This window comes from Terrapene carolina, unplaced genomic scaffold (assembly GCF_002925995.2).
Source record: "Terrapene carolina triunguis isolate 2854851 unplaced genomic scaffold, T_m_triunguis-2.0 Scaffold66, whole genome shotgun sequence".
In the NCBI taxonomy this organism is placed as follows: domain Eukaryota; kingdom Metazoa; phylum Chordata; order Testudines; family Emydidae; genus Terrapene; species Terrapene triunguis.
Genome location: NW_020664417.1, coordinates 15,268,655 through 15,294,759, shown reverse-complemented (window position 1 = coordinate 15,294,759; position 26,105 = coordinate 15,268,655). Strand labels below are relative to the sequence as shown.

Genomic DNA, 26,105 nt, shown 5'->3' with positions numbered 1-26,105 from the left:
TTGCTCCGCGGGCTCTAGGGGAAGACAGGGCGAGCCGCCCGCCGCGGGGAGAGCGCGGACACCCCGCCAGGGCACCCAGCGGCCCCGGCCATGGACAGCGATGAGGACACGCTGGAGGAGACCGTGGAAGGTAACCGAGCCCCGTCCGGCGGGGGCAGACCGGGTCACCGCGACTCGCTGTCAGCCCCGCGCTGCCGAGCGGCCGCCCCAGGCACGGCTCTGCCCGCCCCAGCCTGCGAGCGGCGCACGTAGTAGCCGGGGCCCGGAACCTGCTGCAGCCCCCTGGGCCTTACAGATCCCCTGGGGTGGGGGCTGGGGGAAGTTTGGGGGGGGAGGGTGCAGAGCCGGTCTGCGCAGTGCGAGCGCCCCCCCCCCTTCCTGCAGCCTGGCCTTGGCGTGCGGGGGCCAGCACGTGGCACGCCTGGGCTACGCGCCTCCTCCCCGCCCGGGTCCCGCGGCCCCGTCCTCCGGCCCGGTGCGCTCGCCCAGCTCCGCGTCTCACTACCGGCTTCAGCAAGCCGAGCCGCATCGGACCCCCGCATGCGTGAAGAGCTGCGGAGCGGTGTTTCCTTTGTAAGGAGCTGCTTTTTGTTTTCACCACTTTTTAAAACAAGTGCTCGAAGCAGCTTTTTATAGCGAGGCAAGAGCTCTAGTGGGGTAGAAGGCTTCAGCTGGTATCTGATGCCTTGGAAAACTTAGCAGAGCCATGGAGAAGAACGGCTAGTGCCTAGTTTGTTGCTAGCCTATTTATACTTTTATTTGAGGGGGGGGGTAGAGGAGCCACTTATTATTCAGCTAAATATATCGCTGCTGTTCATAAATAAATACTGCCCTTTAAATCTTTAGGGTCTGATCCTTCAAATAGTTAAGCACCCGAGTAACTACTCAGTGGGGCTAAGTGAGTACAGTTACTTCCGTGTTTAAGTGTTTGAAGGACTGGGCCTCTAGTACCTTGTGTTCTATAGTATGGACTATCACAATGGTAGTACACACATTTCAATTTAAATATAATTATAAAATGTTAAGATCTTGGAGACTTTCCAGAATGGACCTAGTTTACATGGCAAATTAAGGACCAGATTCTGTCTGGTACTGTATTACAACAGAGGGGTAGCCGTGTTAGTCTGAATCTGTAAAAAGCAACAGAGGGTCCTGTGGCACCTTTAAGACTAACAGAAGTAAAGTAAGACTAACTTCTGTTAGTCTTAAAGGTGCCACAGGACCCTCTGTTGTATTACAACAGTTTACATCCAGTCAATCTGCATGGACTTCAGTGGAGTTATTCTGTTTTGACACCATTTGACCTGAAACAAGAAATAAGTGTATGTGGCATCTAGTTTGTGTTTAATTTAAAGTAATTGGATTTGCTTCTCTGCAGCCTTGTGCCTAGTGTGGTTACTTGCATTCTGGGTAGTGTCTTACCCTGATTTGCACACATTTTGCATTGGTGTAAATGACAAGACAAAGTGCAAGACAACAGAGAATCAGGCCCACGTTTTTGGAGGAGAGTGTATAAAACAACAGCTCCATGTGCATATTAAAGACCATCACAGCCAACATTTCCACTCTCATCTTCCCCATTTTTGAGTCGTATGGTGTGCACCAGTTAGTTGCCTGCTTCTGCTTCAGAGGCGACTGTGTTTTAGCAGTAGTGTGCCATATTTCTAGTGATTCGTAAGTTATTTGAGGTCCTTCAGCATGAAAGGCACTATGTAAATGTAATATATTACTATCCTTCTCCTCCCCACCACACACACATACACACACTCTCTGCAATATAAAAATTGACAATATTTTGCCTTGAAGATGCAGGAGAGAACTAACTAATATATATTAAACTAAATAATAGAGATACTCTTTGTATTACAGGAGCATCCACAGGGCCCGGATGACAGTGGGCCCCATTGCGCTAGTCTCTAAATAACAACTATACATAGGGAGAGATGGTCCCTACCCTGAAGAGCTTACTGTGAAAAGAGACAAGTGAGACAAAGGGTGGAAGGTGGAACTGGGGCAGACAGTGAAAAGCCCAGGGTCACACAGCAGATCAGTAGCACAGCTGGAATAGACTCCAGGTCTCCTGACTCCTAGTCCAGTGCCCTATCCTTGGACCCCAGTGCCTCCCTAAAGCTAACCACCTGGTGGGCACATTTTAAGACCAGAGAAGGGTTTTGAGACTGAGATACAGACCTTAAAAAGGAGAAGGTTGTGATGTCAAAGCTATTCCAGAATTTCCTATATTAGCACAAATGGCATCTCTGTCAGCAACATGCATCCCCTTTTAGGCATTTAGGAATATAGTCAGGATTTGCCTTGTGAAGCTCTTAAGTAAAATTTGCCAGCTGAAAACAAAGAGCCCATTCCTGGTCACAGCTTTTACTACTCAGATATCATGGTTAAGAGCACAGTGTTGGAATTTGTGTGTGGCAGGATACAACTAACTCGCATCAGTCAGTGGCAGGTTACTTGTATCTTGTGGCAGGCAGAAAGGACCTGGTGTGCATTGTCACTTATTGAAAAGGTTACTGAGTTTGTCTTGCCAGCATGGCAGTAGATGTGTAATAGTGTTTGCTGTACAGCTGCTACTAGAATCTGGTCTTATTACATAGATATAAGTGATTGGATATTTTAGCAATGGGGGCTATGCAAAACTCATAGATTATATAGGAACTTTAAATTGCAAGGGGGAATAGAGGGGTTTCTTAAAGTGATGGATACTTTGGATGTGATGTGTAGACCGTCTCTGCTTATACGTGTACCTGTGTACGGACTTGGTATTATATCCTTGCCAAAAAATATTTGTAAGGAGGCTATTTTTAGTTGCGCTAGGCATCATGATACTGTTCCTGATATCATAGCTGCACATTATGGTTTCATAAAATGGCTTATTTCTCTGTGTGCTCAGGTGAGTTTTGAAGGTAACTATTGGTTGGCAGAGGGATTGCTTTTGAGTGACATTAGGGACTTCCTTTTTGCCCTTACCTGAGGCCTAGAACTAGGAATGAGATCATACCCAGGTCTGCTGCTGCCTGACCATACAGACCACTACTACTAGACCACCAGGCTGGCCTTCATATGTTTTAGTCTCTTATTGACCCTATTATTATTATTTGTATTGTAGCCTTGTACAAAGGCCTCAATTAAGACTGGAGGTCTATTGTGCTACATGCTTCACTGCTCTGAAGGGTTTACTATCTAGAGAAGATACAAGAATCTTGATAATGTCCAAATAAGGGAAGGAAGCAAAAACTCTCTCTCACTTTTACAAATGGGTAGGGGCAATTGAGGAGGAGGAGAAATAGTGTTCCATTTTGGTCCCACTGTAATCAGTGAGACTTTTGTGGTTGACTTCAGTAGGAATTGGACTGAATCATAAGGCCTGGTGTATATTAGAAAAGTTGCACCAGTGTAACTAAGCTTAAAATTGATTTGCCTTGGGTTAAGGCAGGCTGGATTTAATTTTTTTTCCCCTCTCGCATCTTCTGATGTAAAAGTAATGTTAGAGAAGAATTGGACCCTCTATGGCATGTCTGAAGTTAGAACTCAAGTTCATGGCTCTCACTTTGTACAGAGGCCACTAGACTGCAGGTCTCTATTAAAATCATTGGGAGAATATGCCTCCTACTGCACAAAAATTCTGGCATTTATAATCTGTATAAACATACATTGACAGTTTTATTTGTTTTTGCACTCCAGTAGCATCTTCACCAAACTGAACAAATATTTTGTTGCAGTACAGTGTGCACAGTTTGGCTTAACCTGAAAAGTGTAAATATTTTCTCCTCAGTACTTTGTAACAATCTTGCTCTTCTGTCAGGAATTAGTTGTACTTTCTTACAGTTTGTCTATATGGGAAAGTTAAATCAACGTAAACTAAGTTGTGAATTTAAACCCATATAGTTACACTAATATAGCTCATCTTGTGACCACTTTTACTCTGGTATAAGAGGTGTGGTTTTTTGTTTTTTTGTTTTTTCCCCCGGTTTAGTTTGTAAACAGGAAAAAGCCACTCTTATTCTGGAATCAGGGTGTCCACACTGTTATACTGGTGTAACTATAGCACTTTAACTATACTGGTGTAACTAGTAAACAATTTCCCATGTAGACAAACCCTTATTCATCCCCCCCCCCCCCCCCATATACTCACCCCCACACCCAATGGGCCAGGAGCTTGCCTTTCTTCCACTTGTTTGGAGAGAAGCATGCTTGCCTGTTTTAAAAACATTCCCTCCTACTTACTAGTAATACCTTAGATTATTAAAAATCAAAATATTTTTATAATGTAACTTATTTTTCACCGTTCACACACTCCCCTTTTCTCACTACTGTCAGCTTGAAGATGACATAACCTGCTATTTAGTCAACTTCAGCTTTTTTCAAACTTGCTCATACTTAATTGGACTTCTACCCACAGCAATTCTCTCCTGGGCATCTCCTTTCCAACTTAGACTCCATACTCTCTCTCTGGCGCTTCTTGGAGAACCCAGATCTGTGAGTCAGCTTGTTGCCACCTGCCTCCAGCACGATGGAGTTTTGCCTGTGCCAGCTAGGTGTTACAGAGCTAACACAGCCAGCCTATCAGCAGCTCAAGAGCTCTCCTCTGGCCTATGCCAGCCCTGCCTTTTCCCTGCAGCTTGACATTATTTACACCTCAGCCCCTGAATCCCTTCAGTGTCCTCCTGTGGTATCCAGCCCCTGATCACTGGATACTTACAGAAATACCAGATCCTTCATTCCCAAAGGAGCAGTGTACCCCAGTTTACAGTCTGACCTTAACCCACTGCTGTATCACACAGACACTTGAATTCAATTATAGTAAAACAAAAAGGAAACTTATTTAAGAAAGAAGAGAGATTTATGTAAAAATAAGTGTGAGTGGTGGAAACAAATTGTTACATACAATAAAATGTGAACTAGGGCCTAAACTTATTAATATAACCTTTCCTATCTAGTAAAGTAGATTCTTGCCCCACAAGTCAGTCTTTTGAAGCATTGCTAGCCCCAAGGAGCTAGGACCCAGTCTTTCATCAAGGTGCCTCCTCAGTCAATGGAGGTGGAATGTCTTTCTCCATCCTGTGGTATACTGAATCAATCTCATGTCTTTATTCACAGACAAGGCAATCCCCTCACTGGCCTACCATTCCTTTTTACTTCAAAGTGGTTTTGTTGTTTGTCTTTGGTTTTCCATGGACTGTCCTGGCTTAGTGCAGAGGTGGACAGTTGAGCAATACATTACATAATTGGCTAGCCAGGGAGGTCTGACAACTCCCTCCCACTTGAATGGGCCAGTACCTAGCCATATGATTCCCTAGTGACTCACTTTCACTCCATAAGGGCATTATTTTCAATGTAGCTACATCACTCCTTTAAATATTACTTGTACATGCATCTTGCAATGATTGAATATTGGTAAGTTACAAGCTTTCAGTACAGATCTCACATGCTACCTTTTATGGATAAATACTATCGAACATTGAATTAGGTGTAGTGAGTTTGTCAGATCGGCGGCAGGAGTTGCTTGGAAAGAACAGTGAGCCTTTTGTCAATTGGCACAGACAGTCCTCTGTGTCACTCTCCCTGTAGCAATTGTGGAGTTTGTTAAATACTGAAATAAACCAATGTTAGAGTACCAAGGAACACTATCCATTTGGGTTTGACTTAAAAGGTAATTTTATTTTTTTTTGTTTAAATAAAATATTTTTTAAATTCTTTCCTAAATCCTGAGACCAATAGATGTGTTTTTCCCAATGGGCGTGATTATTTGTTACCTTATGGCCCCTTTGTGTGAGCTAGTCTGGGGTGAAAGGTCCATAGGACTGGCATAGTCAGTATTGCCATCCCCAAATGTTCAAAAATCATGAGTCATGTTCAGCAAAAATCATGAGATTATGTAAAAATAATAGATGTGGTCTTTTTATATGCCTTCTGCTTTTTTGAGCTTTTAGGGTACACTGAGTCACATTTTGAAACTTTCTCCAGAGCCACAAGGACTAGAAACCAGGGCCATCCATAGGATTCAGGGGGCCTGGGGTCTTTGGCCGCCGAAGACCCAGCGCTTCGGCGGCGGGTCCCGAGGCAGAAGGACCCCCCGCCGCGGGTCTTCAGGGCACTTTGGCAGCGGGTCCCGGAGCCGAAGGACCCCCCGCCGCCGAAGACCTGGAGTGGCAGAAGCTCTGGGGGCCGGGTCCCATGAGAGTTTTCTGGGGCCCCCGGAGCTAGTGAAGGACCCCGTTCCAGGGGCCCCAAAAAACTCTCGTGGGGGCCCATGCGGGGCCTGGGGCAAATTGTCCCACTTGCCCCCCCCTGTGGGCGGCCCTGCTAGAAACTTACGTTTTTTTTTAAGAACGAAGGCTGAAATCATCACATATCCCCTTGACTCCAGGACCTGGCGCTTTAAGAAAACAATAATTATCATGAGACTCATGACAAAATCATGAGAGTTGGCAACACTGCATATGCACCACTTGTGAGTATTCCTGCTGCAGAAGGCTCCTATGCCAGGCACAGAGCCACATCTGCACTACTTCCCCAGCAGATCCTGGCTTGTGGCATTCCAGGTTGTGCTGAGGATGGTGTGGAAATGGGGTGCAGGCAGTCACAAGGAGGTGGGGGTGGGGTATGGCCCCAAAAGAATTGGAGCCTGGATATTCTCTGTCCATGCCAAACCCCATAGGGGCCATGACTTAGGGCAGCACAAAAGTGAGTAATAGCCTACATCAGATTCCACATCAGTCCCTGCAGCCCCTGACTAGGAGGTGAAAACTGCCTCTCCATGGTACCTGCAGCTGAATGAATCTGACCTTATGTTTTTAAATGCTAGTGGAAACAATTGTTTTTGAATAAACATTCCTCTGCAATTTTTGAAACCCAAATACTGCAGCACTAACATCCTGAAAGTAGTATTCTTATTTATATTGCCACAGTGCCTAGGAGCCTACTCATGGACTAGGACCCCGTTGTGCTAGGTACTGTACAAACACACAACAAAAAGACAGTCACTGCTGCAGAGCTTACAAGCTAACGCTGACTCTGTGCACTTTAATTATCCAAGCTGAGAGAAATGTGGCTGGCTACCCTGGCTAGTAGGATTTGTCTTTGGGCTAGTACGTATTAAGCATATTCTTCAAGATGTACATGTTTTTAAAAAAAAAAAATACACAGTTGTATGAATTAGGTCTTGAATCCATTCCAGTGTCATGCAGGAGAAATATTTCTAGGTAGTGGCTCTTTTTGTTAAGTTACTTGAACACAATACAGTGTGGGCAGTACTTAGTTGAGAAGTGTGTCGTCTTATTCCATCAAGTACTCTATCTTGGCTTCTTCCCCCCCCCCCCCAAAGATTTTTGTAATATGTTGTTGCCATGAAGAAACTGGCTACAAATAGTCCTGAATAGCTCTGGTCCATTTTTTTTTTTAAATAAAATTTTAACTAGTAGTTCTGTTAAAATAAATGTTTTGGGGAGCAACAACATATAGAAGGGAGATTATATGTGATTGCACACCTGTTCTAATATCTTTGCTATTTTGTTTGTTTGTTTTTGTTTTTGCTTCAGGGCTTCTGGATGATGATGGGTTGCCACATGGGTTCTGTACAGTCACCTATTCGTCCACAGACAGATTTGAAGGAAACTTCGTGCATGGAGAAAAGAACGGCCGTGGCAAGTTCTTCTTTTTTGATGGAAGGTAAACACTGGCTCTTTGCATGGTGTCAAGTATCAGAGGGGTAGCCGTGTTAGTCTGAATCTGTAAAAAGCAACAGAGGGTCCTGTGGCACCTTTGAGACTAACAGAAGTATTGGGAGCATAAGCTTTCGTGGGTAAGAACCTCACTTCTTCAGAACTGGCTCTTTGCTCGTCTTCCATTTGTTTTTCTCCTGTTTACACCAGTATGTAACTAATTGTGTGTGTGTGTGGGGGGGGGGAGGGTATATGTGCTCCTAGTTCCGCCAGCTGCTTTCCCATGAGAGCTTTAGTTGGATAGTTTCTTCATTGTGTGCTGGCTAGAGTAACAGCCAGTGTCTCCATCTGTTTGTGAACTCTGAAAATAATGGAGTGACCCCAGGGACTGCTCCTTAATATGAAAGTCAAGTCACTATGGCCCTGTTTTAATATTAAAGCTTTAAATTTATTCAAGACTTCAAGAAAGTCTTATGATTTTAACTCCATACATGGTGGTTTAAAAACTTGCTGACAACTATTTTCCAGGCTGGTTCAGCTGGCTTCTTTGTATTATGGTAGTGCCCAGAGGCTCCATTTGGGATTGTGGCCCCATATTGCTGGGCCCATACAAAGATATAGAAAGACCTGGGCTCTGCACAGAAGAGCTTACAATCTAATTAGTCCTGAAACTTGTTTAGTGGACACTGTATGGTCTAGTGGTTAAAACACTGGACTGAATTAAATACGGCTTCCATTCCCAGCTCTTTGATCTTGTAAAAATCGTTTGACCTGACTCTCTTTTCAGAAATGCACTTACAATTGCCGCTGTCTTCAGTGGGAGTTATGCTGTGAAAATCAGGCTAGTTTCCTCATCTGTAAAAAGTGGAAGGTTTCCATTACTTTACTGTTCCTAGCCATTTCTTTCCTCCTGCCCCTTTCCTCACAAATCCGACTAGTACCTCTCTTTGCTGATGCTCAGCAATTTCCTCAGAAGGAGCAGCTGATATACAAAATGACATCATTCTTGATTTTTGCAGCTGTGTGGTGCTATGAATAGTGGTGGTGAAACTGACCCCCAAATTCTTGTCAATTCCATTCTGCTTATGCTTGGCAAAGTTCTGAGCAGCAGCCAGAGGTATTGGAGCTGCCTGTCAGCTAACTCAGGAATGCAGCATGGCATTGTTTTGCATGCAGTTGAGACTGGGAAGTTTATTTTCCCAGCCATAAGGGCCTGTAACCTTATTTTTCTAAATGATTTTTCTAAAGAATAAGTTCTGCAGAAATGGATTTCATGGGCCGGCATGCTCACTAGAGAAACCTTATTTGTTGCTAGCAATTGGCCATTTCAAGACCTGTTGGGAGTGACTGAAAAATATTACTAACAGCTGGCATATGTAAAATGAGGTTTGATTTCTCAGCGGAAGCTTCAGTGTAAACATAATACTTGTTGGAAGTCTCAGCAGAGAGGCCAAAGATTGTCTAGATATGGAAATTGAGCAACTGTTTTTTACTCTGAGAAGTGGTCCCTCCAAATGGCAGGGTGCAGGCAGGGTTGCATTGGCAGCCTGAGCTTCCCTGTGTTTATGCCCTGTCTCTTCTGTAATTCTTCAGAGCTGTCAACCCAGCACCTTTCATGAGCATCAAATGCTTTGAAAAACAAAACCGTTATTGTACATGTTCAGTAACTACCAAACCAAAATTAAACAAAATAGTCTGAGTATATTTTTTAAACAGTTTTCTGTACTGTGGATAGGGCCCATACAGGTTTGAGCTTAAATAAAGTAGAGTTGACTCAAATGCTGCCAGTTACTTTTGGACAGCCTAACTGATGATATTGCAGTTTGCTGCATAGCTTTGGGAAAGCTAACGAAAAAGGATGCTGCACCCAAAAGTTCATGGTTTAAATACGTGGAGGGGTGGGGAGGGACAGGAATTTTTGTTGTTTTGATTTTTTGATCATTTTGATTTGTTTCTTTAAGGATTTTTTTCTTAAACAAGGAATTACACCAGATTTTCTGCTCCCCTGGCTTCATCAAAACTGTCATTTTCCTGCTCCCTGTATTCATCAGAGCTCTCTCTTCCTGTCATGGCTCCCAAAACTCCCCACCCCTAATACTCTTGTGTGCTTTAGCACAAGTTAATGGTTTTTGGCTTAGCTCAGACACGTTTCCTCCATGGCCAGTTTCTATTGCAGTCCTGCCAGTGAAGGCTGACAACTGCACTGTAGCTATACTGTTCAGGAGTAGGTGGTTGTACCAAACCCTGGATAGGGCCCATATGCAACATTACAAAGGGTGTTGTTTTTTTTAGCAGAAGTAAACCTTTCCTCTCATTGTCAGCATTGCTGTCCTCTCTCTGTTGATTATTTAAAGAAGTGAGAGAGATTGGATCAAATTTTCATTTTGTAGAAAATTGACCATGTTATTTTGCAAAGAATGAAATTTCAACTCCAGCGTGCTCCACATTCTGTATTGGGTACTTTTACTTTCACGCTAACCTTTGTCTGAGAGCATTTTGAGAAATCTATGGCATAATCACTCTGAGCGGAAAAGCGTTGGGTGTCCTCGAACAACTGCTCTTCTCCATGGAACTAGAAACATTTTCTAAACTGGCACTTCTCTACCAAGTTCTGAGAGCAGTGTTACAAAAGGGGAAGTTTGAAGCCTATTTGTATGGGAATTACTAGAAGTGGAAAAGCTTGAGGCATCACTGAGCCTAGAAAGGAAGGGAGGGAGGTTGGCATTTTTAAGTTGTAAAGAGAAATCCCAGAGACTTGAGTTGGAGAAAATGAGGGGCGGGGGAGACAAACAACCTCCCCCAAATCTTTCTAAGATTTATAGAGCTGTTGTAATGTCAGTGACCTGGGGCTTTAACATTTTAATTTATTATAATAAGAACTGCTGAAAACGTGCTTGACACAATGTGAAGGTGACTCCTCCCCTGAGGAGCTTACATTCTTAAAATTCAGGCATTCTTTGCATGTTCAGTACCAGGAAGATTTCTGAAGCTGATTTTTACTGGTGCTAGAAACAAGCAGGGGAAACTAACACCTTATACACTAGGAAAATGGCCTGTGGTTGACAACAGCTGGTCCCCTGTGCTTGTATTGAATGTCCTGTCCTTATTGAAAAATAGCTTATTTTAGTAGCCAAACCATGGTTGTCCACAACGGCTTTTCCTTAGCCTTCCCTCAACTGACATTTGGAATGAACAGGTTCATTTCCTGTTGCGGATAAAGCTGAAGTCCTAGTGCAATCTGAAATACTGAGTTATGGGCACCCTGCTTTTGCATTGTATCAGCAAAAGTATCTTTCTTGCAGGGGGACAAAACACTGTAGAAGTAAAGAAGGGAAACTTTAGAAACTCAAGAGTTACTTTGATGAAGCCCATGTCCAACAACAATAAAGCAAATATTTGAAGTCTTCTGAAACACATGGAGTCTTATATTCCCAGATGGACAGTTGTGCTTTTACCATAGATGTCATTGCATTTTAAGATAACTACTTAATGTCTAATGATATTGTCTACATAATTTAACAGTTAATGTGTTAATTAAATATATTGAGGCAAAGTAGACACTCTTTAAAAATTTTAGCTTGCAAGGAAAGGGACATTATAAGGAATTTTTTTAAATCCCTAAGTGTTAGTTTCTCTCAGCATTGTTTTCTAAAAAGGGAAACAAATTACAGCATATTCTAGCCCCGAGTATTATTGCTACACTTTTAAAGGTATTGCAAGAGAAAAGTGATGTGAAATCAGTGACTCGCTAGCGAAATGCTGTATGAGTTTTGCTTGACAACATACATTCCTTTATAATAGCTGTATATATAATATATATATAAAAAATAGGGCTGTCAATTAATCTGTTAACTCATGTGATTAACTCAAAAAAAATTAATCACGATTAAAAAAATTAATTGTGATTAATCGTGGTTTCAATCGCATTGTTAAACAATAGAATACCAATTGACATTTATTAAGTATTTTGGATGTTTTTCTACATTTTCAAATATATTGATTTCAATTCCAACACATAAGAGAAAGTGTACACTGCTCACTTTATATTATTAATTTTTATTACAAATATTTGCACTGTAAAAATGATAAACAAAAGAAACAGTATTTTTCAATTCACCTCCAATGCAGTCTCTTTATTGTGAAAGTACAACTTACAAATGTTGTGTGTTTGTGTGTGTTTGTTACATAACTCCACTCAAAAACAAAACAATGCAAAACTTTAGCACCTTCAAGTCCACTCAGTCCTACTCTCGTTCAACCAATCACTAAGACAAAGAAGTTTCTTTACATTTATGGAGATGCTGCTGCCCACTTCTTATTTACAATGTCACCAGAAAGTGAGAAAGGCATTTGCATGAGACTTTTGTAGCCAGCATTGCAAGGCACTTATGTGCCAGATATGCTAAACGTTCGTATACCCCTTCATGCTTCGGCCACCATTCCAGAGGACATGCTTCCATGCTGATGATGTTTGTTAAAAAAAAATGTGTTAATTAAATTTGTGACTGAACTCCTAGGGGGAGAATTGTATGTCTCCTGCTCTGTTTTATCTGAATTCTGCCATCTATTTTATGTTATAGCAGTCTCAGATGATGACCCAGCACATATTGTTCATTTTAAGAACGCTTTTGCTGTAGATTTGACAAAATGCAAAGATACCAATGTGAGATTTCTAAAGATAGCTACAGCACTCAACCCAAGATTTAAGAATCAGAAGTGCCTTCCAAAATCTGAAAGGGATGAGGTGTGGAGCATGCTTTCAGAAGTCTTAAAAGAGCAACACTCTAATACGGAAACTATAGAACCTCTGTTGCGCACTCTGATGCGGAAACTATAGAACAACCTTCTGTTGTTGGCATTTGACTTAGATAATGAAAATGAACATGCTTCGGTCCGCACTGCTTTGGATTATTATCGAGCAGAACCCATCATCAGCATGGATGCATGTCCTTTGGAATGGTGGTTGAAGCATGAATGGACATACAAATCTTTAGCGCATCTAGCATGTAAACTATCTTGCAACGCCGGCTACAACAGTGCCACGTGAACACCTGTTCTCACTTTTCGTGTGACATTGTAAACAAGAAGTGGGCAGCATTATCTCCTGCAAATGTAAACAAACTTGTTTGAGCGATTTGTTGAACGAGAAATAGGACTGAGTGGACTTGTAGGCTCTAAAGTTTTATATTTTTTTGGTTTTGAATGAAATTATTTTTTGTACTTAATTCTACATATGTAAATTCAACTTTCATGATAGAGATTGCACTACAGTACTTGTATTAGGTGAATTAAAAAATACTATTGTTTTTTACAGTTCAAATATTTGTAATAAAAAATAAATATAAAGTGAGCACTGTACACTTTGTATTCTAATTGAAATCAATATATTTGAAATGTAGAAAACATCCAAAAATATATTTTAATAAATAGTATTCTATTATTGTTTAACAATGTGAGTAATCTCAATTAATTTTTTTAATCAGTTGACAGCCCTAATTTAAAAACAAAATGACAGTGATTCTGGAAAATCTGGTGCAGGGAGCTATTAAATATGCTGTTGACATGACCTAACACCAGACTGGTAGTATGTTAGGCTTGTCTACACTTACAGTGCTGCAGCAGTGCAGCTGCTAGCCTATGCTGACAGGAGAGCTTCTCCTATCGGTATAGGTACTCCACCTCCCCGAGAGGCAGTAACTATGTTGATGGGAGAAGCTCTCCCGTCGACATAGCGCTGTCTACACTGGGGGTTAGGTCGGTATAACTACGTTGCTCAGGTGCGTGGAGTATCCACACCCTGAGCCCCGTAATTTTACTGACGTAAGTTGGTAGCGCAAGTCTTGGTCTACACTATGTCTACACTGCTGCGGTATGTCGACCTAAGCTACGCAACTCCAGCTACGTGAATAACGTAGCTGGAGTTGACGTAGCTTAGGTCGACTTACCGCAGGGTCCACACTACGTTGGGTCGATGGGAGACACCTCTCCCGTGGACGTACCTTACTCTTCTCATTTGGGGTAGAGTACGGGGTCGACTGGAGAGCAATCTGCAGTCAATTTAGTGGGTCTTCACTAGACCAGCTAAATCAACCCTTTGATTGATGCATCAATTCCCAGAGCATCGATCCAGGGGGTAGTGTAGACATAGCCTTAGAGTTGCATGACACTGAAAAGATGGGATCTGAAGGTCTGAGCATAGGGTTAGAAGGGAGAGAATCCTAATCCAAAAGCAATCTGCTCTAACAATAATTCCCTCTTTGGCCTTGGATAAATCACTCCACCTCTCTTCCTCAGTGTCCCCATCTATAAAATGTAGCAGTGTGGCTCAAGCATGCGGAATCAATACAACGGAATGATTAACATCTTTAAACTGCTTGTACAATGAAAGTACAACATAAGTGTTATTTAGCTAGAGAATTCAGTGGAGATGAGCTTTTTTTTTTTTTTTTTCCAATGTTTTTTATTTGGGGTTTTAAAATGATATACAATATGCTGCCCAGATTTTAAGCAGAGGGTGAGGGTTGTACTGAGTATATTGTTCAGTTCTCAAGAGCTCTGTTTAAAAGAGGGGGGACATCTGCACCAATTGTCTTTCTCTTTCTTACCAGCACACTGGAAGGGTATTATGTCGATGATGCTCTCCAAGGCCAGGGACTCTACACATACGAGGATGGAGGGGTTCTTCATGGCACGCATGTGGATGGAGAACTTAATGGACCTGCCCAGGAATATGACATTGATGGACGACTAATATTCAAAGGGCAGTACAAAGATAATATTCGACATGGCATGTGTTGGATATATTACCCGGTAAGCTTGATCTCCTGCTTTCTTTGTTGGAGAATAAAAGAAGGGCACAGGAGCCATATAGGCTATGGCTGTATGTTACTGCTATGTGGCCTAGGGAGGAAGATTATTTCTAGCTGCTGCAAGACATTTTGCTAGACCTGGCTCCATGAACCTGGCTTAGAGAATAAGGTTTATTCCCTATGACAGCTCCTTTAGGGGTAAAAAGTACCTAGTTCCAGAAAAGAGCCAGGGTTTCCTGTTTCTGTCTCTTAAGTAAATGCTGGGACTTTTCTTTGGGAATCTTTGTCTTCTAGGGAATATTTTAAAATGTGCTAAATTATAGACAGTACAGTAGTGTTCCTTCTCTATCTATCTATCTCTCTATCTAATCTATTTTTTTTTTTTTTTAAACTCATGAATAGCCCTATTCAGCACTCCCTGCTGAGGCCACTCAAGTCAGTAGAAATTTTGCCTAAGTAAGTACTGAGTAGGGCCTGAAGTTTCCATGTATGGCACATTTGTCTGTAGAATGCCACCAAAGGCCCTAAAAACTTCGGGGGTGAAAAATGAAAGGCAGTGTTGGAGTGGAAGACTTCTGTACACAATTATCTACCCAATAGGTTGAATTCTCTCTAGGCAAAGGGCAGTCTCCTTCTGTGTTACATCTGTATGCATATTTAGTTATTTAGATCCCCTCAAACGCTGTGACCATTGGGTATTTCTTAGAGGAATTAAAAACCTAGCTTACCTAATTCACAGACTGGACAGTAGTAGCTAAAACTACAATTGAGGCTGCCAGGGAAATACCAATAGCAATTATCAGTGATAAAGAACAGAGTGCAAGTGAAAACAAAAAATTAAATACACGTGGCTGTGACGGTCACATACTTTTCCTTCAACTTCCTAATGATAGAACTCTGCTGTAAGTTCTGGAAAGTTCATTTCTAACAGCCTGGCTAGCATTGTCAGGATGGAATATAGGATGAAAAGTGATCTTTAAGATGCCATTTTTGCTCCAAAAATAACTGTTTAAACATAGCTGTTGTCAAAACATGCTGTAATATGGTTTATTCGTACCTGTATGGACAGAAAACGTGTAACATTGTTAAGCCATGTTTAAAGATAGTTAGTAAGTTTTGTCTCGAAGACTAGGCCTTAGAAGCTCTCTCACCATTGTAGTTGGGCAGTATGGTATGGTACATAATCCAGTGTGTGTGTCTATATGGCATTCCTGCTGCCAGCAGGGATTAAGCCAAGCCTAGGAGAAGCCTCCCCCAAAATCAATGAGCTGTAATTTTGGGGATGGAAGGAGCAAAATATACCCATCAGTTGGGAGTTATAACCCGTTTAAGCTCCATGGTATTCAGTAGGTAAACTCTTGTAGGCAGCTCTGGACTGACACTGGCACAGCAGCAGTATCTCACACTGAAATGACGGGGTTGGGGCGGAAAAAAGAAGAGTTGAAAAGGGAAGGGGCTTACATTGCTGGGAGCTGTCAACAGGAGATGGAGGAGGTGCGGTGGCTAGGAGGTCTTTTCCCTTGAAAACTTTGAAAAATAAGTGCAGTTTGGAAGCATTGGTAGTAAATGAAATAATTACACGTAACTCTTTAGTCTCTTGTTTTTTTCAGTTTTTCTTTCCTTTTGTTCAGGTGAGTTGATCTTATTTATTGCTCCTGACACTTCTTTCCACCTGAATGCTGGAAATGGTGATTCAAAGTCTGCAACTGACAAGGCATACTCTCTGGGGTTTTGGTATTCCACTCTCTCCCTACCTCTCCAGTTTTCTTGATGTTTTTCTTTTTCCCCATTGTCCCCTTTTCTCTCTCCCCAAATTCATTGCCTTTCCTCTAGTTTCTTCTGTCACTATCTCCATTGTAGTTCTTACTCTGTTCATTCCTTCCAGCTCCACTCCTAATTACTTCCCACACCTCCAATATACATCCATAATGCTTTATAAGCTCCAGTCCTCTGATGTACCATCACATAACAATATATAAAGCAGCTGTACTGAATACAAAGCAGCACTTCCTCCTCCTCTCCCCCCCCCCCCCCCCCCCCCCCGTTCCTCCCGCACTGAACCATTTTTGCAAAATGTGACAAGGCGGGAGGCATTAGGTTTTTAGTGCCCTGGGCCACTGCCTAGCTCTGCTACCCCTACTTGTTTGAAATCTCAATGTTTGTTTCAAGTGGAAGGGGAGTCCTTGTGGTTTCTACTTACCTACTGGACAGAAGGCCTAATTTAGATCTTACACGGGTTTTTTTGTTTTGTTTTTTTCTGGTGTAATTCTATTGATTGGAATTACTCCTGGCACTGAAATAATTAAATGAGTTTTAATTCACACCTTTTGTTGTTTCAGTGTGCCTCTGTGTGTGGACACACTTGGTTTGAAATAAAAGTGTCTTATTTTAATCAAGGCTATATAGATTCCTTACTAACTAGTTTTAACCCTATCAGTAAATTACGTCAAGGAACTTCTCCAACACTTTACTTTTATAGCCAGCTCTTTATTACATATTATAATTAAAAACTTTTTTCTTTTGGACACTCTTTCAGGATGGAGGCAGCCTTGTAGGAGAAGTGAATGAAGAAGGGGAGATGACGGGGGAAAAAATAGCCTATGTGTATCCTGATGAGAAGACTGCATATTATGGAAGGTTCATAGATGGAGAAATGATAGAAGCAAAACTGGCAACTCTTACATCTGTAGAGGAGGGAAAGCCACACTTTGAATTGGTACCAGGCAGTAAGTTCAGTTGATGTGCAGCTTGTACACTGACAAAAAATATATCATCTTTGGTCTGTGTGTCTCAGCCTCTTTCTTCACCTCAGTTCCCATACTCTGAATATTCCCCTTGAGGGTGTGTAAGGTCTGACTGGTGAGGAGGAATTGATTATTAGGGAGAACACCAGATTGTTTCTATTACAGAACATTCATGAGGACTTTTATAAGTTAGGTAGGGGTGGGTGTGTGTTCTGAAAAATGCAGAAATGCTGTGGGAGGTTATAGTGGGAGGGGAAGGCTGAGGAACACTCTGTGGAATCTTCCCCATCCTATTCACTCCTTTAAATTCACTTTTTTTCCCATTCGTGTTGACAGACATATTGTTGAAATGAGCAAACAAACACAAAGCAAGGAAGGGTCATGATTCAATCCTAACTGTATTGCTATCTATTGGGTTTGTTTGTACAAATCAGTACTAGCTCTGTTGGGTGCCATTAGATATTGCATTAATAGAGAACGTGGGACATAGACATCAGGATTAATGAGTTTGATTTGATAAGAAAGAATCTGATTCAATATTGCCCTGCAACTTGTGTAGTCATTTACACCAGTTTGTGGACATAAAATGCTAAACGTAAGAGTGATAGTATCTTACACCAATTCAGTACTGCGGTAAACGATTACATAGGGTATAGGGCTATGGTGAATTGACCCCTTAGTGTTTTGGGGTGTTTCTTTAATTGCTGTAGACACTTTTCCAATTGTGGACAAGACAGGATCATTAGTAGAAATATGAACTATCCTAGCACTGTTACTTTTGTGCCCCAAAGATTTATGTACTTAAACAGTCTGGAAATAGGAACCTAAACGTTAAGGAAAAACAGGCCAGAGGACGGCAGTGACCTTTTATTTTTAAACATTGTAGATAAATCTTTGCATAGCACAATTAAAAAGAAGAAACTCCAGCTGAGAGGGTACAATTTGTGCTTTGTAAATAGGATACAACTACACTCTGTGTGGAAAAGCTGAAAGAAGAGATCCATTTTTAGAACTTGGTTACCATGGACAACAGCTTTTTATCAAACTTTCAAATACTCAGCTTTTCCCTGACTTTTCCACCTGCATCTTAATTTTGCCCCAAAATAAGCATCAGACAGTTGATTATACAAGTGTGCAAGGATTTAGACTTTAAAAGGGCTTAATTGTCAGAGGGTGGATGCTCAGCACTTCCTCAAAGTCAGGCCCATGTAAGGTGTCCAAGTTGAGCACACAAATCATTAGTCATTTTTGAAAAAACTGGGCCCTAATTTTAATAATCAAAGAGAGATGCTCTTCTTTTTTTTTTTTTTAAGCTCTTGTATATAAAATATGCTATTTTCAGTTGCCTGGGAAGAGAAAAATCAAGAAGGAGTAACTGGCTGAGGATTCAGGTATTTTGTTTTCAGTGCAGCTCTATATAATATCCTTTTTAAGTATGTTTCTTCTTTTGTTCATCTCATTATCTTTCAGACTTAATTTGCTTTTGAATGTCTTGAATGCGTGTCCCTCTAACAAAAGAGAGAAATGCTTTTAATATTGTCCATTAATTTAATTCCTGTATTGATTTATTTTTAGGCCCAGTATACAGTTTTGATAAATCTACTTCATCTTGCATTTCTACAAATGCACTTCTTCCTGATCCTTACGAGTCAGAGAGGTAGAACTTTTCTTTTTCCCCTTTAAAATCTTTCAGTAAACTTCTTGGTCTGCTGTGCATTTAGGGACCTGATCCTGCAAACCCTTACTCACAGGAACAATTGCAGGACTAGTCAGGTGTCTATGGGTTTGCCAGGTTGGGCCTTTAACTTGACTGATGTGGAGCATAGACTTAATTGAATTGAAGTTTCTTTTGGATTTACATGGAAAAACTGGCAATCTAGTAGACAGAACATGGACATAATATACTTCTGGGTAACATCTTGAAAGTGACTTTAAAAAAATATAGCTGCAAAGTCACGTTCCGTGAAGTCCAGAACTCTTCATTAAGGGCCCTACCTACAAGATACAGTTCAAGGGGAGTTGAGGGTGCTCAGCATCTTATAGGATCTGGCACAAATACACTGTTCCCTTTTTCAGAACACAGAATCAATCTCAAATTGATGCGTATGTCAAGCATAGTGATTCAGGTTGGGTCAAATTCTGCTCATCTGAGTAGTCTTGTTGAGCAGAATAAAGTGAGCAGGATTGGGTTTATTATGTAATAAACTAGAAAGCCCTGGGGAAAGAGTATGTCCATTTCAAACCTCGACTGTTGACATGCCATGTTTCTCTACAGAATGCTGGATTCCAGTCAGTCACTAACATCACCTTTTTATATTTCTCAATGTACAGCATGTAGAACTGTTTGTGTCTTCACTGCCTTAATCCCATTCATTTGACAAGGTTTTGCCGTATACCTGATGGTAATCCTCCTCTTCTGGCATTACAAATGTCTAAATGTGTGATGTAGCAAAAGGTTCTTAGTGACTGTTGTTTAGAAACGTGGAGTTCTAGGGCCTGATCCTGAGAATGCTTTCTCAAGTGAGTAGTCCTTTTACACATGAGAAGTCCCATTGAATTTCAATGGGACTAGTCATGGAGTGAGGATTGGAGGTCCCTGCATGTTTAACCATCATTAGGGGGAGATTGGAAAATGGTCATCATCTGAACAATAAAATGTAATTGTAAGTAATTTCTTTTTCCTAAGGATTATGTCCTAAGAAAAGTCCTTTTGTTTCTCTACTAATAAAATGTTATTAGGTTTTGGGTTCTTTTGCCTTTGCATTTTCTAAAGGGCATGAACTACTAACCTCTGCACCAGTAGCTGTAGTAATACTGTGTAGAGAATTGCAAATGTGATAATGAGAAAATATCCAATTGCTACCCTTTCTTTTTATTTTCTAGGGTATATGTTGATGCATCTCTCATTTCCAGTGCTGGCGAAGGATTATTTTCTAAAATAGCAGCAGGATCGCGCACGGTTATGTCCTTTTACAATGGAGTGCGAATTACACACCCGGAGGTAAGGCTGGGGGCGGAAGGGAACCAGTCTGAATTTTCATTGCTTTTTTTTTTAAAACTGTTTTCTTGTAAGAGTTTTTTTTTTTTTTTTTTTCCCTGTGAGTTGATCTGAGTGTGCTCACTGGAACTTTTGAAAACAAATAAAAGGTGACCAGACATGCTCGGTTTTTACCTTGCAAATCAGGTGGACAGCAGAGACTGGGCCCTCAATGAAAACACAATAGCCCTGGATGATGAAACAGTCATAGATGTGCCGGAGCCTTACAACCATGCTGCCAAGTATTGTGCCTCGCTGGGGCATAAGGCCAACCACTCCTTCACTCCTAATTGCATCTATGACCCGTAAGTATTAGCCTGTCTTTCAGACCAAACGTTGCAGAGGTGAGACTGCTGCACTGAAGTGCACTGTGCTTGTACAATGTTTTGAGATGGCCGGATGTACTCTCTGGATCCAAGAGTCTTCCTTCAGGTTCACATGCAGTCTCTGTGTACTGGAGCTGAGACTTACACCAAGTGGGCATTGCAGGTGCTCAACAGCTCTAAACTTTGAGGGCAGGTTCAGGCTTAGAATGATATTGCATGTTTGTTATGCGTTTGTGTCTGACCATTGATGCTCAAATACACAAAATACAGCATCCTTGGCTGAAACGTAAATCTTAGCTGTCCAAGGATAGGGCCATGTCTGCCTCACTCCTAGCATTTGACACTGTATGCTTTACAGTGCATCATTTTGGAACATGAAGCCTCAAAAATAAGAATTTTTCTAGTACTCTCCAGCAGCTGAAAACCTGTTTGACATCTACAAACATGTGTAAGGAGGTACATATTTTAAAACAATATGGTGGGGGGGGGGGGCATATGTTTTGTAGCTTGTACAGACCAAACTTATTTCACATACCAGGGCTCCTTGTATCCTTCCACTTCCCCCCCACAAGCTCCCTGTGTGTCACCCTCCCATTCCCCCTCTGTTTCCAGGGATTCCTCGCAACTTCCTCCTCCAAATACAGTACCAGTGACTCTCTATGGCCCCCATTCCCTTTTTCTCCCATGTCAGGGTCCCTAGTCTCCCTCACCAGAGGTTTTGTGCCATCCATTCCAGGGTCCTCCTTCCTCCCACATGGCAGGGGTTCTGGGTGACCCATACTCTCCCCTCCACCCACAACAAGGTCCCCCATTCTTCCCCCACATTCCTCCACTCTCTTCTCTCCCCCCCCCCCCTTTCTATCTGAGATAAGTTATTCAGGGTTCCAACATTTTAAATGCTATTGCGAGAATAGGCAGAGATAAAATAGGAGTATTGTTATGCTAGCACGGGGTGGGCAAACTTTTTGGCCTGAGGGCCACATCTGGGAATAGAAATTGAATGGTGGGCCATGAATGCTCACAAAATTGGGGTTGGGGTGTGGGAGACGGTGAGGGCTGTGTTTGGGGGCGAGGGAGGGGGATCCAGGGTGGGCAGAGGAGTGGGGTGCGGGGAGGAGTGAGGGCTCTGGGGTGGGACTGGGGATGAGGAGTTCAGGGTGTAGGAGGGTACTCCAGGCTGGGATCGAGGGGTTCAGAGGGCGGGAGGGGGATCAGGGCTGGAGGAGGAGGTTGGGGTGTCGGGAGAGGCTCAGGGGTGCAGGCTCCGGGTGGCATTTACCTCAAGTGGCTCCCAGAAGCAGTGGCATGTCCCTTCTCCAGCTCCTACGCAGAGGTGTGGCCAGGCAGCTCTGCATACTGCCTCGTCTGCAGGCACCGCCCCTGCAGTGCCCATTGGAGCACATCGGAGCTGGAGGCGGGCCATTCTGCAGCTTCGGGGAGCCATGTGGAGCAGCCCCAGACCCCGCTCCCCAGCAGGAGCTCAAGGGCCGGCTTAAAATGGCTTGCCCTCACCTGTGCTAGCAGGTGTTAATGGGTGCCATCAAAAGTGGTGTGTTTTTTTTTTTTTTTTTTTTTTTTTTTTTTTAATCTATAGACCATTGCAGAGGCACTTGAGGCTTTACTGTGCTGAAGAGCTAGCAGGGGCTTCATGTATCTCCCATTTTTTCCTCAACATCAATAGGGTTCTGGCCATTTATTCCTAGAAGATTCTCTGACGTTTTGGAACATGTATCATGTGCAGCAATCAGAAGTGGTGTGCAAAAATCATTAAAGACAAATAGAGAAATGTTGAGTGTAAGACCTTTGTGCGTTTGGCTGAAAATATATGTAATTATGTTGTTAAATTGGCGAGGATTCAGAGAAGAGCACTGAGAATGATCAAAGGATTAGAAAAGATGCCAGATAGTGATTAGACTCAAGGAGCTCAGTTGATTTAGCTTAACAAAGAGAAGGTTAAGAGGTGACTTGATCACAGTCTGGGGAACAGAAATTTGATAAGAGGGCTCATTAGCCTAGCAGACAAAGGTATAAATGAGCCGATGGCTGGAAGTTGAAGCTAGGCAAGTTCAGACTGGAAATAAGGCACAAAATGTTAACAATGGGGGTAATTAACCAGTGGAACAACTTAAGTGGGGGGTTTCTCCATCACTGGCAATCTTTAAATAAATATTGGATTTTTTTCTATAAGATACATTCTAGCTCAAATAGGAATTATTTTGGGGAGGTTCTATGGCCTCTGTTGAACAGGAGGTCAGACTAGATCAGCATTTCTCAAATGTGGCCGCCAGGAGCTTTTCTTGTGGCCACAGCCTCCTGGGCAGTGATGGGGGCGGGGGGCAAAGCAGTGACTCCTCCCCTGAGGCCACCAGCAGGGGTTGGGTCCTTCCCCTCCCCGCCCCCGAGAGACACATGCTGGAGGAGCAGGTTTCTAGTGAGTTCCTCACCTTCCCTGGGATGGTGGGCAGGAGGCTCCGGCTCTGGGCTCACCCCCATCCATTCCCCTCTGACCCCCACTGCCTCCCTCAGCCCCCCATCCATTCTCCCCATTGCCTCTAGCCCCCACTGCCTCCCTACCCACTTCCCTATACAGGGCTTGATTTGTTCCTGGGCATGCCAGGGCTGAGTAAATCTGCTGCTGTGAAAAGTGATATTTGTATGTTTGTTAATATCACTTTTCACAGCAGCAGACTTACTAGCTAGCAAGTCTTTAAAAAAGCAACCAAAAAAGCAAAATAAACAACAACAAAAAAGACACAGTGCAAAGCACCTTATTTGTGTTTCTGTTCTGTTTAGGTCTAGTAAAGAATAGAGACAAGTGTACATTATTTTTATTAGTCTGCAAAAAATCCCAACATAAATAAATTGCAATCATTTGGACATGTATATGTGCATATTTATTTGTCTTTCTTAAACTTAATTAGGAATTTTAGTTAAAATTATAACAGCGGCCACCAAAGAGTTGGTGGCCGCAGTCTGAAGCCACCAAAAAATTTGTTGAGAACCCCTGGACTAGATGATCACCCTTAGACTGTGTTAATTTAGTAATATTTTGAATTCATCGACTCAACCTACCTAGACAAAAAGGAGTACATATAGGAAGGGCAAATTAAAAAACTCATGATTGTACTCTTTCATTTCTCTTGAGTGAATTCTGCACATCCAATCAATATTTGTTTTCACTTGAACAATGAATAAGCAATAGTGCTGCTTGCTTGGCTCTCTTTTGCCTGATTTTGAGCCCAAGACCTTTGGTTCTTTTCAAACTTCTGCATTATATTAAAGGGGGGGGCACTTTTAAAAAAAAATTGACAGAGTTAAAATAGTTTGGGGTAATGTCAACTGTTCGTGGGAAACAGTGAAATCTTCTATACAAAGTGCTGTCAAACTGAAGTTTAACAAAATCCACAAAAAATGAAAAAACTTTTTTTTTTTTCCCAAAGTTATAGTACTCTTTTGTTACCTACAGCTGGGTCGGACACTTGCAGATAAAAAACTGCCTTGCTTACAGCAAGTCCCTGGGGAAGATGAGCAGAAGTGTGCTCTTGTAAAACATTTAGTAAATAAACTGTACTAGATAAACATGGATGATTGACTTCCCCTGTTGCAAATAATATTCATTGTTGTCCTATTATGAAGGTAGTTGTAAGTCCTGCACAAATCAGTGACTACTTTTTTGATACCATAAACATCTTACAGGAAATATTGAGAATACCCAAGTCATAGTTTCAGAGTTGTTTTTTTGATGTAACATGACACAGTATTTGAAGCCTTTTTTAAATCTTACACCAGAGTAAGTCTTGAAGTTCAAAGCAATAACTCCTTGAACAAATTCTTAAGATTCATGTAAATCAAAGTTTCATAAATATTGCTAAGTGCCAAACAACTCTTTGAGACACAAGTCTGATTTGATGGCTTAAATATTAATTAGAGGGGTTTTAAAAAAGAGTCTGTGTGGCAGGGGATCGTGAATTTACATTTGAAGGTTTAGTAAAAAAAAATATAGTTTACTAAAGGGCTAAAATTTACAATGCATACTCCTCATTGTTTAGGTTTGTTCATCCTCGTTTTGGGCCAATCAAGTGTATACGCACCATCAGGGCTGTGGAGAAGGATGAAGAACTAACAGTGGCTTATGGATATGATCATAATCCCATCGGGCAGAATGGGCCAGAAGCACCAGAATGGTACCAGGTGGAACTGAAAGCCTTCCAGGCTGCCCAGCAGAAGTGAAATGCAGGCAAATGCTCAGTTCAGCGAACTGAAATAGAAACTTGGATCTATGCACTACCTTTATACTAAAAACTGGACAACCAGGGATTTGTTCATGCTGTTGCATCATAACCTCTCATTCAGTGTTAGAAATAAGTTTCTTGCATACTAACTAGGTTTGACTGCATTATTCATAGCAGATTTAAAATTAGCTAGTGTTGCACCAGTCTTATCTGAAAGAATTATTAAATATTCTATACAAGGCAGCGTGATATTTTTAGTAGCTTTTATCTAATTCTGCATCATAGGCAAAGATGCCAAAAGATTAGACAGAAAATGAAAAGATCATTCACTTTTAGTCAGCAGACTTCAGTGTTACTATTTCTACGGCCTAGGCATTACTGTGCAGCTGCATTTTACATACATGCCATTTGTGATGATGATGATAATATTTTGATATTCTCGAATAGTAGTGTAATTTGCCTTTTTAAACCTTTGATCTTAATCTTGCAATAGAGCAATTAATTTATTGGTGTATAGGAGGCTGGGTTTTTAATTCCCTCATCCTCTTATCTGAGCGTTGTTCTTTCTACAAATCCTCTCTTGCAGGAGAAAACCTTTCTAACAAGTGAAAAAGGTTTGTGTACTTGAGAGAGAGTGCCCTGTATAGATCTCTGTGGCGTTTATATAAATAGTTTTAGTGATGTTCATGTCCAAAACAAAAACTTGTTTGGCCTTTGGGGCTGGGACACACAGTTTGTTTAATTATGATTATTGCACATGAATTAACATGTATTTGCATGAAGATGTTCAAAGAGGAGAAAGTGGGGTTTATCTTCATTATTTTTAAGATTGACATTCAGGAACAGGGGTGCTGGAATTGTTTTGTATAGTGGGGGTGCTGAGAGCCATTAAACCAAACTAAACCATCTATCTGACAGAAACCACTTCAAGCCAGGGGGTGCTGGAGCACCCCCAGCACCCTTACTTCCAGCACCTATGTTCGGGGGGGGGAGCATTGGATGGTGTCTGGGGGATTTCTTTCTGTCTCACTTATCAGAGTTACTAATTCTTAAGGCTGAATCCTGCCTTTGAAAGCATATTTCTCTTTTGAAGTCAGTAGAAGTGTATGCAACTGCAGGCAGAAGGTAGTCCTGGATTAGTATAGAGCAGGGGCGGGCAAACTTTTTGGCCTGAGGGCCACATCGGGTTTCAGAAATTGTATGGAGGGCCAGTTAGGGGAGGCTGTGCCTCCCCAAACAGCCAAGCGTGGCCCGGCCCCTGCCCCTTATCCAACCCCTCCC

General features: G+C 41.9%; 1 protein-coding gene across 1 annotated transcript; it reads left to right on the top strand.

Moving 5' to 3' along the window:
- SETD7 (SET domain containing 7, histone lysine methyltransferase) lies at window positions 1-25,736 on the top strand. Its single transcript, XM_024198545.2, has 8 exons — window positions 1-130; window positions 7,554-7,683; window positions 14,285-14,486; window positions 17,022-17,211; window positions 18,805-18,886; window positions 20,113-20,230; window positions 20,414-20,571; window positions 24,642-25,736. The coding sequence occupies exons 1-8, from the start codon at window positions 91-93 to the stop codon at window positions 24,820-24,822; spliced, it is 1,101 nt and encodes a 366-aa protein (XP_024054313.1). The 5' UTR covers window positions 1-90; the 3' UTR covers window positions 24,823-25,736.
- The last annotated feature ends 369 nt before the right edge of the window (window positions 25,737-26,105 follow it).

What these genes read in the sequence shown, in the direction of transcription:
- SETD7 (XM_024198545.2), top strand. Translation starts at nt 91, where the DNA reads ATGGACAGCGATGAGGACACGCTGGAGGAGACCGTGGAAG. An exon ending in TTCTTCTTTTTTGATGGAAG is followed by an intron (nt 7,684 to 14,284) that starts GTAAACACTGGC and finishes CTTTCTTACCAG; the next exon opens with CACACTGGAAGGGTATTATG. An exon ending in GATCCTTACGAGTCAGAGAG is followed by an intron (nt 18,887 to 20,112) that starts GTAGAACTTTTC and finishes TTTATTTTCTAG; the next exon opens with GGTATATGTTGATGCATCTC.